This window comes from Phoxinus phoxinus (genome assembly GCF_949152265.1).
Source record: "Phoxinus phoxinus genome assembly, chromosome: 9".
Taxonomy (NCBI): domain Eukaryota; kingdom Metazoa; phylum Chordata; class Actinopteri; order Cypriniformes; family Leuciscidae; genus Phoxinus; species Phoxinus phoxinus.
In genome coordinates, this window is record NC_136884.1 from 34702064 (window position 1) to 34716468 (window position 14405).

The 14405-nt window shown below is 38.0% G+C and overlaps 1 protein-coding gene across 1 annotated transcript in view; it reads left to right on the forward strand.

The window, feature by feature from the left end:
* The window catches only part of LOC307004549 (uncharacterized protein), a gene marked incomplete at its 5' end in the record, with an annotated part of 39928 nt that extends 26081 nt beyond the window's left edge, over positions 1 to 13847 (forward strand). The window contains 8 exons of the mRNA XM_079623867.1: positions 7966 to 8075; positions 8327 to 8523; positions 8780 to 8977; positions 9656 to 9740; positions 9940 to 10190; positions 10741 to 11088; positions 11165 to 11270; positions 13516 to 13847. Coding sequence (XP_079479993.1) covers positions 7966 to 8075; positions 8327 to 8523; positions 8780 to 8977; positions 9656 to 9729 — 579 coding nt within the window. The 3' untranslated portion in view covers positions 9730 to 9740; positions 9940 to 10190; positions 10741 to 11088; positions 11165 to 11270; positions 13516 to 13847. The remainder of the gene's footprint in view (positions 1 to 7965; positions 8076 to 8326; positions 8524 to 8779; positions 8978 to 9655; positions 9741 to 9939; positions 10191 to 10740; positions 11089 to 11164; positions 11271 to 13515) is intronic.
* Between the last annotated feature and the right edge of the window lie 558 nt (positions 13848 to 14405).

Here is a 14405-nt window from a genome sequence, read left to right on the forward strand (position 1 = left end):
ATAATTGAATCTGTGATTAGAACATGCTTTATAGGCTGGGGAACATAAGTTATGTGCTCCTTTTGTGCCATATAAATATGAGGAACATAGGACCCTGGGAACAGGAATGAGAGACAAAACTGTGACAAAAGAATGAAAAACTACATAGATTAAACGACAACGACAATTCTCTACTGGAATCTTGTAATAACAATCATATCAAATGCAGGAAAAAATTACAAATAAAATCATTACCAGTGGCTTTGTAAAACATCCAGCTCCTTTTAAGGCATCTTAATTTTGGAAACTCGTTCTCCAGTTGATCAAAAATCTAATGAAGATATAAAAAGTTGTCATTTGTCATACGGTTAGTCATATCAATATATGTGACACGTGCTGGCAAAATGAGTGGGAATGCGCACAGGCTAATTACAAGCTACAACGAGGTAAAATAAGTGAATTGAAATGTGATTTTCAAACTCATGCTGACAAAACGATCTTACTCGCACTGACTGACGCATCCGAAAAAATGTGTGCACAAAAGATCCTATAGACATATACATAGAATTACAGTATTTCAAAATATGTATTCTGGCTAGTATTCACGCAAACATTATCTGTTATGTCTTAAGTGAATGTTAGGTTAACTGTTGGGGAAAAACATCAGGGGCCGTATTTCACAAAGAATTTTATCTTACCACTAGGAGTACTCCTAAATCGCACTAAAAGATTTTAGCTAGGAGTGTTCTCTTAAAAGTTATTCACAACGCCTTTCAGACCTACTCTTAGTAAGGAAAAATGACAACTCCTAAACTAAGAGTGAGTCTTCGTTGCTATGGATGACGTCAATTCTCATGCACGAGCTTCCTTGCAATGATCACGGTGATTGGTTGTTAGATGACAGGGCCATCATGCGAACCAACACAGACGCACCAAATCATGGAATTACGACATCTAAATATGTCTGTGTCCTACACAAAATAATAATAATAATGTAATCGAAATGCATATATAATGACATGTTTGTGCAGGCCCCAGTGAAGTGTAATTCTAAAAAGGCAGAGAGAGAGAGAGAGAAAAGTTGTGAATTCAATTCAATTAAATCAAGGTAGCCTAATACCGTAATGAAAACAGCCACTTGCATTAACACTTGCTTGGTTAATTGACATCCTATTAGCCTAAATAGACTACTTAAAGCAAGGAAATGTTGCTCCTATTGAAGTAATGTAATAGAATGATGGCGGATTATGAACTCGCCAAAACGGAAAAGAAAGTCCAACTGGACGCAGGATCAGTCACTGCTGCTGGCCCAGTTGGTGCTGGAAAAAAAATAACGTAATAAAAGGGAAATTCGGCACTGGGATGCGGATACAACATCGAGAATTGTGAAGTTTGCATCGAACACAATCTGGGTATTGAGTGGGTTTTCTTTCTATTCACAAACACGTCCTCATCCTGACGTGGTGCATTATTTTAATATGTGTCCCGTCTATAGCACCGACCACTCCGGGCACACCGGCAATATCCATAAAGCTGGCTTTGTTTCTTTGGAGTTGGCGAATGTCTAAAGGAAAACTTTGTCGAAAAAGAACTGTCGAATAATATGGGGTCTACAGAGTGTATTACACAATTGCATTTTCCCCGTTGCCAGGTAGCGAAGTGTTATCATACATTTAAATTCGGCACTGATTGGGTTGTTGCGATTAGTTGGCGCTGTTATTGCATCCCTCACAAGATCCACAACAATCAGTATTCCCTCACGGTTAAGGCGGTGTCTTTGTAATAACTCCGTGTCATTGAGTGTCTCCAACACACTGCGTCGCGCGGCGATTTTAAGATCCTTTGTGAATAGGTCTTAGTGAGTTAGGAGTCCTCTCGACTTCTTTTAAGCTGTCCCAGACTTAGGTGCTACTTTTAGGGCTAAAATGCTTCGTGAATTACTCTTAGTGAAAAAATTAGGAGTCCTAAAGTTAGGAGTGACACGCCCATTATTTTTAGGAGTTGCTCCTAAAGTCGCCTGTTAGGAGCTACTTTTAGCCTTAAAATTCTTTGTGAATACGGCCCCTGATGTGTAACATTATATTAGATCTGTGCGGTACAGTAGTTCTTATATAGACTGTCTGTTTCATTGATGTTAATCAAATAATTGTGGTATCAAGTAAAAAAAGTTTAATATATATTTTTCCAATCATATTTGGTTTTATTACGAGGGACTTTAAGGTATGGTTGCTCTGTGATTTTGTTTTGTAACTTTCAGAAAACTGTAGCTCAATAAAAAATTTGTGTCTGATTCCAACAAATAATACATAATTTTTAAGGTTTTATTTAGTACAGAATGTGAACAAGAACTCATTTTTGAAAATTTGCTAATTGCAGTTCATTTTGCCAGCATGGGTCACAAATCCAATAGGGTGTAAATAAGATTGGGCACAACACACAAGGGCTAATTCTAAAATATTTAAGCTATTTTTGTATTCTTATATACATTCAAAAGAAAAAATGTGCGCATCTTATGTTTTTTCTAAAAGACAATCATCTTACCTCATCATGTTTGGCAGTCTCATTGAATGTGATTAGCCTTTTACCAAGTCCTGCATGAGCTAACAGAAGCTCTTCTGAGCTGCTCGGAGTTAGCTTTGGGGTGTTCGGAGCAGCAGGTTCAGATAACACATACAATTGGAGCTCAGTTGTTTTAATCTGTGACATTGTTTGCTTTGGATGTGCCACAAAGCGCTTTTTCCCTCTGGCTTGGTCGGCTTGTGAACCAAACATTGCAGGAAATTGCCTAAATGCACAAACCAAAACAAGAATTAGTAAGTTATCAAATGGTTTGTCAAATCATCCATGAAAGCTTGGTTTAGGTGGAAAACTTAAGTGCATTTCAAGATCAAACAGAACAAAAATGCTTTCATATAAGCCAAACCTTTTGAGAGCCTGGGATACTCTAGCATCAGAAGGGAGGGAGGATGAGGGCAAAGATACAGAGGGAGAGGGGATGTGTGTCTGTGGGGGGTTTGATGTTGAGCGGCCAGGCCCTGGTGTCAGATCCCTGGCGATAATCTGCACTAATGCCCAAGCAGCGCTCTCAACTTGTGCAGAAAGGCCCTGCACAAACAGTAATTTTAACACAAACTACAGCTATAATATTTAACTGGACAGATTGTAGGTTAATGTTGCATCGAGTAACCATTCTATTTGAATACAAGGAATAATAATAATTAGGGCTGCCAATTTTTCACTGTTAATGGGAATTCAGATTCTTTTCCGAGAACTGTTTTTTTTCTGACAGTTCATTTCAATGCTCATCCATGCATTAAAAATTCCAATGGCCATACTATCCATCCAAAAATAATATGCAAGAAGAGAATAAGTGTGCCCCAAAGCATAGTACGTTGAAAGGACTATGTCAAAAGTCCCCGGATGGTCTAAGGTTACTATTTCCGGTAGATTTACGAAGTGTGGATCCGTGCACACTTAAGGAAAATATTGCCCACACAACCCATAGCTTTTGTTACATGTCAGTTACATACTTTTAAGGCGTAACGTTAGTAGAAGTAGGCGAATTGGCCTGTAATACATTGCATTGCATTACAGATAACGACTTGCATTTAGCCCCCTCTTTCAAGTCCTCAGGCTCAGTTCACGCATGATCGTAGTATCAGAGATGGGGCACGGTTTTATTTAATGAATATAAAATCTGAATACAACAAAATGGCATAAAACCAGTCAATATACATATAAAATACTGGCACGGAAGGAAGGCTCAGTTAATAGGGACAAGGCGTCGTTTTCCGGATTCATTACGGGGAAAACCGCATCTCACAATGCAGTGGAAGACCTGACGTTACATACGGGATGATTGTATAATATGGGAAAGTTGGCAACTCTAACGTTACTGAAAATTGTCAGGCCCAGTCAAAATCGCACAACTCCACACATTTCTTCAGAATTGGCTGGCAAAACCATCTTACAATGAATCTTGTAAACGTAAAAGTTAATTTAAAAAGCTAATTCTAAATGTAAAATAAATCCCGATTAGTTATGACAAATATTGACCTAACAGGAACCTTGCTTAACTTCAGTTAATTTATTGTGTTAATTTAGCATCACTCACTTGTCTTGCCTCCTGATCGGCCATGTTGAAGACTGAATGTTGTTGTCTCAAGTTCGGTGTCTGTTCCCGCCGGCGCTCCCGCCCTGGCTGTAAGCCAACACGTGATTGGTTGAAGCGAGAACGTGCTACGATTGGTCAGCTCAATGTGGCCGTTATCTGATTGGCTTGAGTAAACGGTGGGCGGAGTCCACTTATTTGTGGATTTATCTGCACGTCGACGCTAGAAGTGTTTCAAATCCACAAATGCGTGAGGGGATTCACAAATGCACAGGAACCGGCTCACAAATGCGTGCAGTGATTTTACAAATACACAGAAAGCGGTTCACAAATAAATACCAGGTAGAGTTGTGTTTGTGACATAAAACACATTTGTAAATATATTTTTTTATTAGCAAATCTAATTTTATTTATTTGTGAGTTTTATATTTTTTTGTGAAACTCTTTACATTTATTTGTGGATCTTAATCTATTTATTTGTGACTTTGATATATTTTTGTGAATCTCGTTACATTTATTTGTGACTTTGATATATTTTTGTGAATCTCGTTACATTTATTTGTGACTTTGATATATTTTTGTGAATCTCGTTACATTTATTTGTGGATCATAATCTATTTATTTGGAATAATGCAACAATTCTAACCCCATAATATTGACAATATAAAAAGTAACGTTAACACACAATGATAACTTTATAGTTAATTTAACTGTTGTATAAAATAAATAGCACATTTGCAGTTGTGCACAGCACGGTACCCGCGGGGTCTTAAAAGCATTGAAAAAGTCTTAAATTTGATCATCTCAAATTAAGGCCTTAAAAGCCTTGAATTTGGTAAACAAAGTCTTGGATTTCGTTACAAAGGTCTTATATTTTTTTGCTTTTCCTACGATTAAGTTCATACCGTAACAAAATTAACTGTTACTAATGTAGGCTAATTAAAAATTCATGCAGCGTTGAGTGCACCTTCATCCGCGCTTCTTCAGCAGTGTAGAGCGCGCGCGCATGGTTGCCAGATACTATTCATTCAAACCCCAAATCAGAGCTTTTCTGTTAAAAGAACATATTTTCTACACGGTCTTTTCAATAGTATCTGGCAACCATGCGCGCGCACGCGCTCTACTGCTGAAGAAGCGCGGATTATCTGAAAACACAGACAAGCTGGAGTTCAGCGATCTTTATTTGAGATTTTCTACTTAAATTAAAGTGTCATTCAGTCGGTCTGTGTTCTGTCACGAGCCGCTTGCCCTGTTTGTGCGATTAAATCTGCGATCAAAAGTGTTTTTAATGTAGATCATATTATACGAGCAAGAATGCAATGTTTCCCGAATATCCACACGATTTCAAATGTGACATTGATTTTATACAACAGTTAAAAAACAACAAAAGGGTAACATTAAGTGATTTACTGCATAAAACAGTATAGTCAGCTTATTGCTCTATTTTGCAACGAAATCTGTGGCTTTGAACGAATCGTGAGATTCAATGAATGAACGACTCGATGACTCGCTCATAAAGACAGTGAGTTACCGCCACCTACTGGCTATTTTAATATACTATTTTTATTAATATTAAACGTTTTTTAACATTGCATATTTATTGAACATTGTTTTATTTAAAGCATTATTTATGTTTAAAAGGTATTATAAAGGTTAAAAATTTAATGGAAAAATGTATTAAAGGGGGCAAATATTGTCCCTTAATGGAAAAGGTGTGACTGCAGTCTAAGTGGAAGAGCCACTGAGAAACATAGGAGAACCACGGAACTTAGGAAAAGGGATGTGTAGAATTGCACAAGTGCTACTGCTAAAGAGTGCAGTGTCAATTTCTCATAAGCTTAATTGAATGCCCTAGAGAGAATAATTATGACATTTTCTGTCTAAAGACTACATATAAAATAGCTACCTAAAGTAACTGCAGTTTGACTAAAAGTTTGCATTAATAAGCATTTTCGTCTGAAGATGAAGACTAAGACTGAATCAAGAATGGCTGCCAAAATTAACACTGGCCTACACACACGTGCTCACTACAACGGTGTTGCGGATGTATTAAATATGACTGATCATTTAAATAAAATGTTTTATTTAATTCAAGTAGCCTACATGTACATAATTATTTTCTAGGGTTTAAAATTTATACAGATTTGACATTTTCCCCTCATACTTATGTTGGAATCGGTACAAAGTTGGCATTGAATTTCATTTGAAATGGTATTAAAAAGGTCTTAAAAAGCCTTGAATTTAAGCTGGAGGATCCTGGGGGTACCCTGGCACAGGAAAACGGCACTCTTGCTCATGTGACATTCTAATATAACAACATAATATGACTAACTTGCTTGTAAAACCCACGTTTTGCACATGTCAATTTCAACCAAACTATACCACAGAGCGACGCTCTTAAAGGGGTAGATACCCATATACACATTGTAAAAGAAATATTAACTCAGTAGCCTACCCAAGAAACATTATTAGTAAGAGTCTTAAATACTCATATTGAACTTTGAGGGAAAAATCCCAGGGTTACACTAATATACCTTTCCTTAATTTTTTGTAATACCCATGCCTTCTACACCGGTGTGTTTTTGTGTTCATTTCTTTACAAAAAGATTACATAAGAATGATAACATTACTAAACTGATAAGATGTAGGCCTAATTTTTATGATTAATGGTTAGTCATTATTATCAATTAATTTGACCAACGTTTTAAAGCATTGCTAGAGAAAACAACTGTTAATACATTAACAACCTTTGATAAAGTAAAGGTTGTGTATCAAAAATATTTTCAGTTGAGTCAGTATAAAGCAACATCCAAAGCATGCAACATGCAATTTTAAACCTCATTTTGTGCTTACAGGTGCTGTACGTGCAAATGGTTTGTGTCGCACAGCCACCGACACAGACATTCAACGGTATGCCATAAGATGGTTCAACTTGGCTGCAGACCGTGGTGCGGCGAGGAGGCGCCTGACCAACCGGTCTAACCAGGCTGAAGCAAATGATTAGGCTACTTGTGTTTGTTCTTTTGTTAAATAAAATGAATTATTTCCTTTAAATTGTTTCAGTTTTAATTTAAATAGTCTGTCGCAGGCTACACATTGTTTTCCAATTCAGAGACCATGCCCTTTACAAATTCTATTGGCCTGTAGCCTATTTATAATCAGAGAACATCTCCTCTCGTAGCACTACTTACAACTAGTCTTGCTATAGCACTTAGAACTGACACTCGTCTGTTTAAAAACAGCACTCACTGATGCACTTATTCTTATTGTACTAGCTCTACCTTTTTAAAAAAATATATAATTGTTGAGAGAATTGCCTTAAAAAGCAAACTGTGTAGGCTAGCATGTTGTTAGTCGCTTTGGTTAAAAATGCGTCAGCCAAATGTAATATTGTATCACATACCAAAACCCACAGTCAAAGCCTCGGATTTCACAGCCTATTTCTCCTCCTGAAATCTTTAACAAGGCGCAGTCAGTGCAATCACGTTCACACACTGGATTCATTGCATGAATTTTGGATGAGGAGGATGTTATCAGGCAGTGTGGGGGGAAAAGTGGCATTGCAGACGGAATTTTATGAACGGGTCCAAAACGGAGCCGGGGCGGATGTACCCATTTACGTACGGATACGGAAAGGGACCGCAGCGATGTCGGACCGGATCCGCGAGCCGCCACCGTGGCGTATCCGCCGCGGTGTGCAAGTGGACACAGTTTCGGATCCACTTTCTTGATCCGTTCCGGAGTTCACTGTACCTCCGCGGCAGATGCGTTTCGTAGTCAGTTTGCTGTCTGGTATATACTTTCAAACAGGGAATGTTTTAACATTTACATTAAACATGAATGACATGCTGTTTTGTTGTGATGTTTTTTTGCAGGCGAGTCTTCCTAGCAGAGATGAGTTGATTGGACCACCTCAGAAATGCGTTGTGTGTGGAGATGAATTTTCCTTTGCAGCAATCAAGTCTCACAGTGATGAGTGCGGGAGGTATTTGAGGTTTTATTTTTTAAATGTGGAGTCTCTTATGGAAATGTTTATTTATCCTATTGCTGGGTGATTTTTTTGAATTTTATATTTTTTTGTGAAACTCTTCACATTTATTTGTGAATATTAATCTATTTATTTGGAATAATGCAACAATACTAACCCCATACATGAGAGGGATGAATTGATGACAGAGTTTTCATTTTTGAATGAACTATCCCTTTAAACAGTCTGTGTTTACCCCTCTTCTGAAGGTCAGTGGAGGTCAGTGGTGAGGTAGTGAGTGAGAGAGCTACAGAAAGGGCCACTTCAAGCAGCACTGAAAATACAGTTGTGAGGCAGGAAAGAAATGTTGTAAATCCCAGCACCAGTTACTGCACAATGCAAGATCAAGAAAGCATGTCAGTTTCACAGCTCATCACAATAGATGAAGAGAGCACTGAACTTGATGGTTTGTATAGTTGACTTGCCTTTCACTTTAATTCACTATCTTTGAATTATGCATTCATTTGTTTTTAGATTTATTTATTTAGAAATACAGGTATAGAACAAAAAGCAAATCTCATAATGTGCATTTGAAAACACAACATGTGCCTACGGTCTTCAAAGATTACGGGTCAAGGTTTTTATTTTTTTATTTTTGTCTGTCTTTACCTGATCGTATGCCTGTTCATGTTTGTTTCGGTGGATAATGTCTCTGGTTTTAGATTGGAAATTTGAGCCAGATGCAACAGAGGCCTCAAAGAAGTACAGAGAAAACCTTTTGAAGACACATGAAAGGGGAAAGGAGCTCTGTTTCCAGATGGACATGAGAGACAGTCCTGAAGACAGGGACAGAGCAATCTTGACTTTCTACAAGATGGCAAATGTAGAATGGGCTTGTCCTTTAAAATGTACACTACATGGTAGGTAAAGTAAATCCTATAATGCAGGGGTGTACAGCCCTGCTCCTGGAGGGCCACTGTCCTGCAGAGTTAAGCCATGTTTACACGAAGGGAAGACACCGATATTTCCCTACGGTTTGCCCTCTCATTTACACGAAAACTCAGTTTTTATCACAGAAAACGATTATTTCTAAAAACTCCGGCCAAAGTGGAGATTTCTGATAACGCCGGCAATGTGTTGCCGTGTCAACTGGGAGAAATGGGTTCTCAAGCGTCACATTATGCGCCAGAAAATGCCTAACGTCATGTTTAACATCCTGTGAGTGTCCTATGGCATAGTTATGATGGCGCTCGACGGCATATTTATGCAACTTTATTTAAATTACAACTTTTTTTAAAACGATGTTGTGTGCACAATGTTATTATTGAAAACGGAGGGGGTGAAATATTCGTTTCTCTAAATACCACGTGTGAATGTGGCCTTAACCTCCAACTAGCTCCAACAGACTTGCCTTGAAGTTTTTAGTGAGTCTAATGGTCTTAATTAGTTGGATCAGGTGTGGTTAATCAGGGTTGGAGCTAAACTCTGCAGGACAGTGGCCCTCCACAAGCAGGATTGGACACCCCTGCTATAATGTGATACAGTTCTGAATCTGATTTTTGTTTGCGTTAATGTCCTGTTATACCTTTGCCTTTAAGGGGATCCTGCAATTGGAGACGGTGTGACTCGTCATGTTTTCCCAACAATCATGTCAACTCCAGCATGGTTTTGAACTACAACTTGGTTAGTGACCTTTACAATACATGTTCTTTCTTTTTCTGTTTTCTTAGGATAACTTTGAAAGAAGTTTGCAGCAATTTGTTGGCATCAACAGTTAATTACTTGCCATTGGCCTTAGGGTTGATGCATTAAGGTTTCTGCATTTTGTATTATTGTAATGCATGCTGGATCGTTACATGTTGCTTGGATTTATTTCTTTAAGTACCTGGAGGAACACTTCTTTTTGAGGGTGAAAAGGATCACTTGATTCCCTCAACATCACAGAGTCTTCTGGATAGTGACTTCTTTGTGGTGGCAGGCCGTATAATCGGACACTCATTCCTGCATGGTGGTCCATGCTTAACTGGTTTAAGCCCAGCAATAATCCACGTGCTTTTTGGTGGACCCCCTGAAACTGCCACAATAGATATACTGGACTGTGTGGACACTGATGTCCGTCAAGTAATAGAGATGGTTAGTTAATCTTTACTCTTATTAATTTTCATTAAATATATTAGCTGGGAAAAAAAAATGTACTTGCACCAAAAACAAATACACTATGCAGCCAAAAATAAAAAAGTCGTTGTTTAGATTTTATTAGGCAAATACTTCAGAGACTATGATTGGATCATTATTGCAGTGATTATTATCTTTCTAGCATGTTATATGTTTGGCAGCAGTTCTTTAAACCCTCATTGATGGATTGTGTAGCTTTTAATTTCTTATACAACCATGTAGGAGGAAACATCATGGCCATATACTAGGATGACAAAGTCCAGATTCATCAGACTCAAATTGTGAAAGAATGGACTATTAGGAATAATTTTCACACATGAATTGGCACCTCTGAGTCCTGACATTAAACTCAGTGAAAGTCTTTTGGATGTGCTGGAGACTTTACAGAGTGCTCACCTCTTGTGTTGTCAATACAAGATTTACTCTTTAAGTATTTGCCTATTAAAATCCAAACTTTGACACTTTTTTTTTGGCCAGGCAATGTATATAATTATTATTTTATGACCAGTTGGAAGGCACAGGTGAATTGTCAGAGGAGGAAAAGAGGGCTATTACAGACCTTGCAGTGTCCTGGGATTTGCCTGGTGTGACATCAGAGAACAGAAGATGGCTGCTTGACAAACTGCTCATTCATGCAGTGAGTTTGCAATATTGGTTGGAATACTCTTAAAATGTATAAATGTATGTTTCCATTCCAAATTAAATTATGTGAAGGTCCTTGAAAGAACTTCCGAACAAGTGAAGCAGCTTCGGCGGGGTTTGAAGGAAACATTGATCTGTCCTTTGCTAACTGAGAGGAAAGACACTATTCCTCTTTATCTTTCCTAGGACTTGTGATACAGAGTACACCCCACTGGTAAGATATGGACCATTTAGGTAATGTTGTTGAGCTCTACAATTCTTAAGTAATGATAATTTTGTCAATGTGTCAGATGGTTTTAGAGAGGATACTTTGGCCAACACATGATGAAGACAGCGAGGCCTCTCTTGAAGACACATGTAGGCTCACCGGATTCCTTCGCACCTTCATTGGAAATGGTAATTATATGAGAAATCAACTGATTTTTTGCTTTAGATGCTGGATTTTTAAAATGATTTTGTGTTTCTTGAGGTGCACTCATGTTACAGTTTTTTTCGATTGCTAAACGACAGTGAGCACAACTGGAGCTGCATGTGCAAAACTCTAACTACAGTCTGCACAGCAGCAGTTCATGTGGACCAAACTCTAGTTCGTTTTTCATTGCTTGAACACAGTTTTCAAAACTCTACACACTTATCCCATGACTTTAACCACAACCTGCACAACACTGTGGATTTACAGCACTTTGTTCAAATGCTAACACACTGCTGTCAAAACTGTGAACCACACATTCAAAACAGAACAGATTTCAGCCTTGTGTCTTTCAAGGTTACATACACAGCAGAACAGGGGAAGCCAGTAAGAAACCCCCAAGTTTTTTGTCATAGTTTGCGATAACGTTGCTTTTCACCGCTCTGCAGCTGTCACAGATTGGTTTGCAGCACATCGCAGATTTATGGTTTTGTACCTGCCTGCATATTCACCCTTCCTCAACCCAAATAGAGGAGTTTTTCTCTGCCTGGAGGTGTAAAGTGTTTGGTCACCACCACCCACATGACCAAATGTGTCTTTTGGAAGCCATGCGTGCCGGATGTGAGGACACGAGTCCAGAGGACTGCCAGGGATGGATAAGGCACTCCAGAAGGTTCTTCCCCAGGTGCATGGCAAGAGAGAACATTAGATGTGATGTTGATGAAAGCCTGTGGCCTGATGCTGAGAGTCGCAGGATTAGCCCTGCAATTATTTGTTTGAATTACAGTATGTAATAGTTTCTACCTTTTTTTTCTCATTACTGTAATTCTGTAAATTACTACAGACTATTGAAGCAAACTGCTCATTTTCATTTACCTTAAAGAATTGTTATGTTCTAAAAATGTAAATAAATCATGTGAAAGAATGTCACTCTTTTCTTTGAAGAAAATATTGCTTTGTATGAAGTCACTGACATTGTTCAAACTGTAAAGATGAAAAGTTTGTATTTTCTGTATTGGTGTTTTTATCTCAGTGAGGATTGTGCATAGTGTTTGGCTGCACTGAGCCTGTTTTGAGGCACGTGTTAAGAGTTGTGTTGCTTGGAGTGAGTTTTGCAGATGATGTGAACTGTTTAGCTTAAGTGACTGTTGGTAGTGCAGAATGTAGTTAGTTTTGCACATGTAGCTCCCGTTGTGCTTACTGTCGTTTAGCAATCGAAAAAAACTGTAATAGGGCTGTCACTAACGATTATTTTGGTATTCGAGTAGTCAGTTCATTATTCCGACGATTAATTGAGCAATCTGATTATTATTTTATGATTAATTAAAATATCACACATTTGTAAGTGAACAACAGCCTTGACTTAGAATATATATCTACTTATTTTAACAATTATTCATAACAATGAGTCAATAACTGGTTCAAAAGTAATAATCATATGGTTTATTAGAACAAAACTGTTAAAACACATAATGCAATAATATAAAGAATATAACTATGTACATTGTGTAAGGGTTAATGCCTGACGACGGCCGGTTCACACCTCGCCGTCGTCCATTAAAACCTGACAATGGACTCCTCGGAGGGCATTAACCCGCTTATACCATGGTCACTTGCCAAATAAAACATTTTTAAAACATTAGTTTATATTTTAATTAGGCTAAATCTAGTTTTTACAAATAATAACTTGCCTGACGGTTTATTTAGCAGCCGGAGATATTTATAGTCCGCTCAGCTTGTAGAACCCTTCAGGTTCAAAAATGCATTTTTTTCAACTGCCTGTTGCTATGGTTACTCACAGATGTTGTAGGCAGCGCATTTATTTATTAATTTCGAATGGTAAACAGGCAGTTTCAGAACTACTTTACTAGGTGTCCTCTATCACTTTTTAACGGACACCCTGCAGCCAATCAGAATTGAGTATTCACCCAGACCATGGTATAAATTATAACAAGAGCCTGCAGAGGAAACCCGTGGTCTAATGATTGTCTTTACCTCGCAATCTAATCCTTGTTTAATATTGGCTTACAACATTTAATCAAATGTCCACTTAATTTTGTATATTTGGACATTTAGAAATGCTACAGCCACTGTAATTTCTTGAACAAGAACATGCTGAACTTAGAGTGAGGGTTAACTTTTATTTTGAAATAAATTATTTTTAATTAACATTGAAATCCAGTCTGTAAATCTGTGATGCAGCTACAAATCCCTCTTTTATTTATTATGCAGCTTCTTGTAATATCTTACGGTTCCTAATGAAATTCTGGACGGGATGGGATGTGCTGCCCAGGAGCCTAGACGTCGAGGTGGTGGATGGAAACCTACCCAAGTCTTCCACATGCTATCAAACTCTCAAGCTTCCTAGTCATTACAAGAACTACGCTTCCTTTGAGAGATATTTTAGCTGCTATCTGGAGCTCAGATTATGGATTTGGAATGGTCTAAGATTGTTACAAATAATATCAGATGCCATTTTTCAAAATGTTTCATGTCTAAATCGGATATTTAGTCAGAAAATCTTAAACATGTTTGGTATGTTGCAATGTTCAGAGCTTTGGCTATGCCATTTACATTTATTCATTTAGCTGACGCTTTTATCCAAAGCGACTTACAAATGTCAGAGGTCGCACACCTCTGGAGCAACTAGGGGTTAAAGGGTTAGTTCACCCAAAAATGAAAATAATGTCATTAATGACTCACCCTCATGTCGTTCTAAGCCCGTAAAACCTCCGTTCATCTTCGGAACACAGTTTAAGATATTTTAGATTTAGTCCGAGAGCTTTCTGTCCCTCCATTGAAACTGTATATACAGTATACTTTCCGTGTCCATAAAGGTAATAAAAACATCATCAAAGTAGTCCATGTGACATCAGTGGGTTAGTTAGAAGTTTTTGAAGCATCGAAAAAACTTTTTGGTCCAAAAATAACACAAAATAAGACTTTATTCAGCATTGTATTCTCTCCCGGGTCTGTTGTCAATCCTTCACAGTTACGCTGATGGCGTAAGACGCTGATGACGTGTTATCTGGTGCGCCCGAGCTTCATTTATAGACTGAGGGAAACGCACGCTGTAAAAGTGTCTCATCCGCGACATGCACATTTACGCACCATTAAAAAAA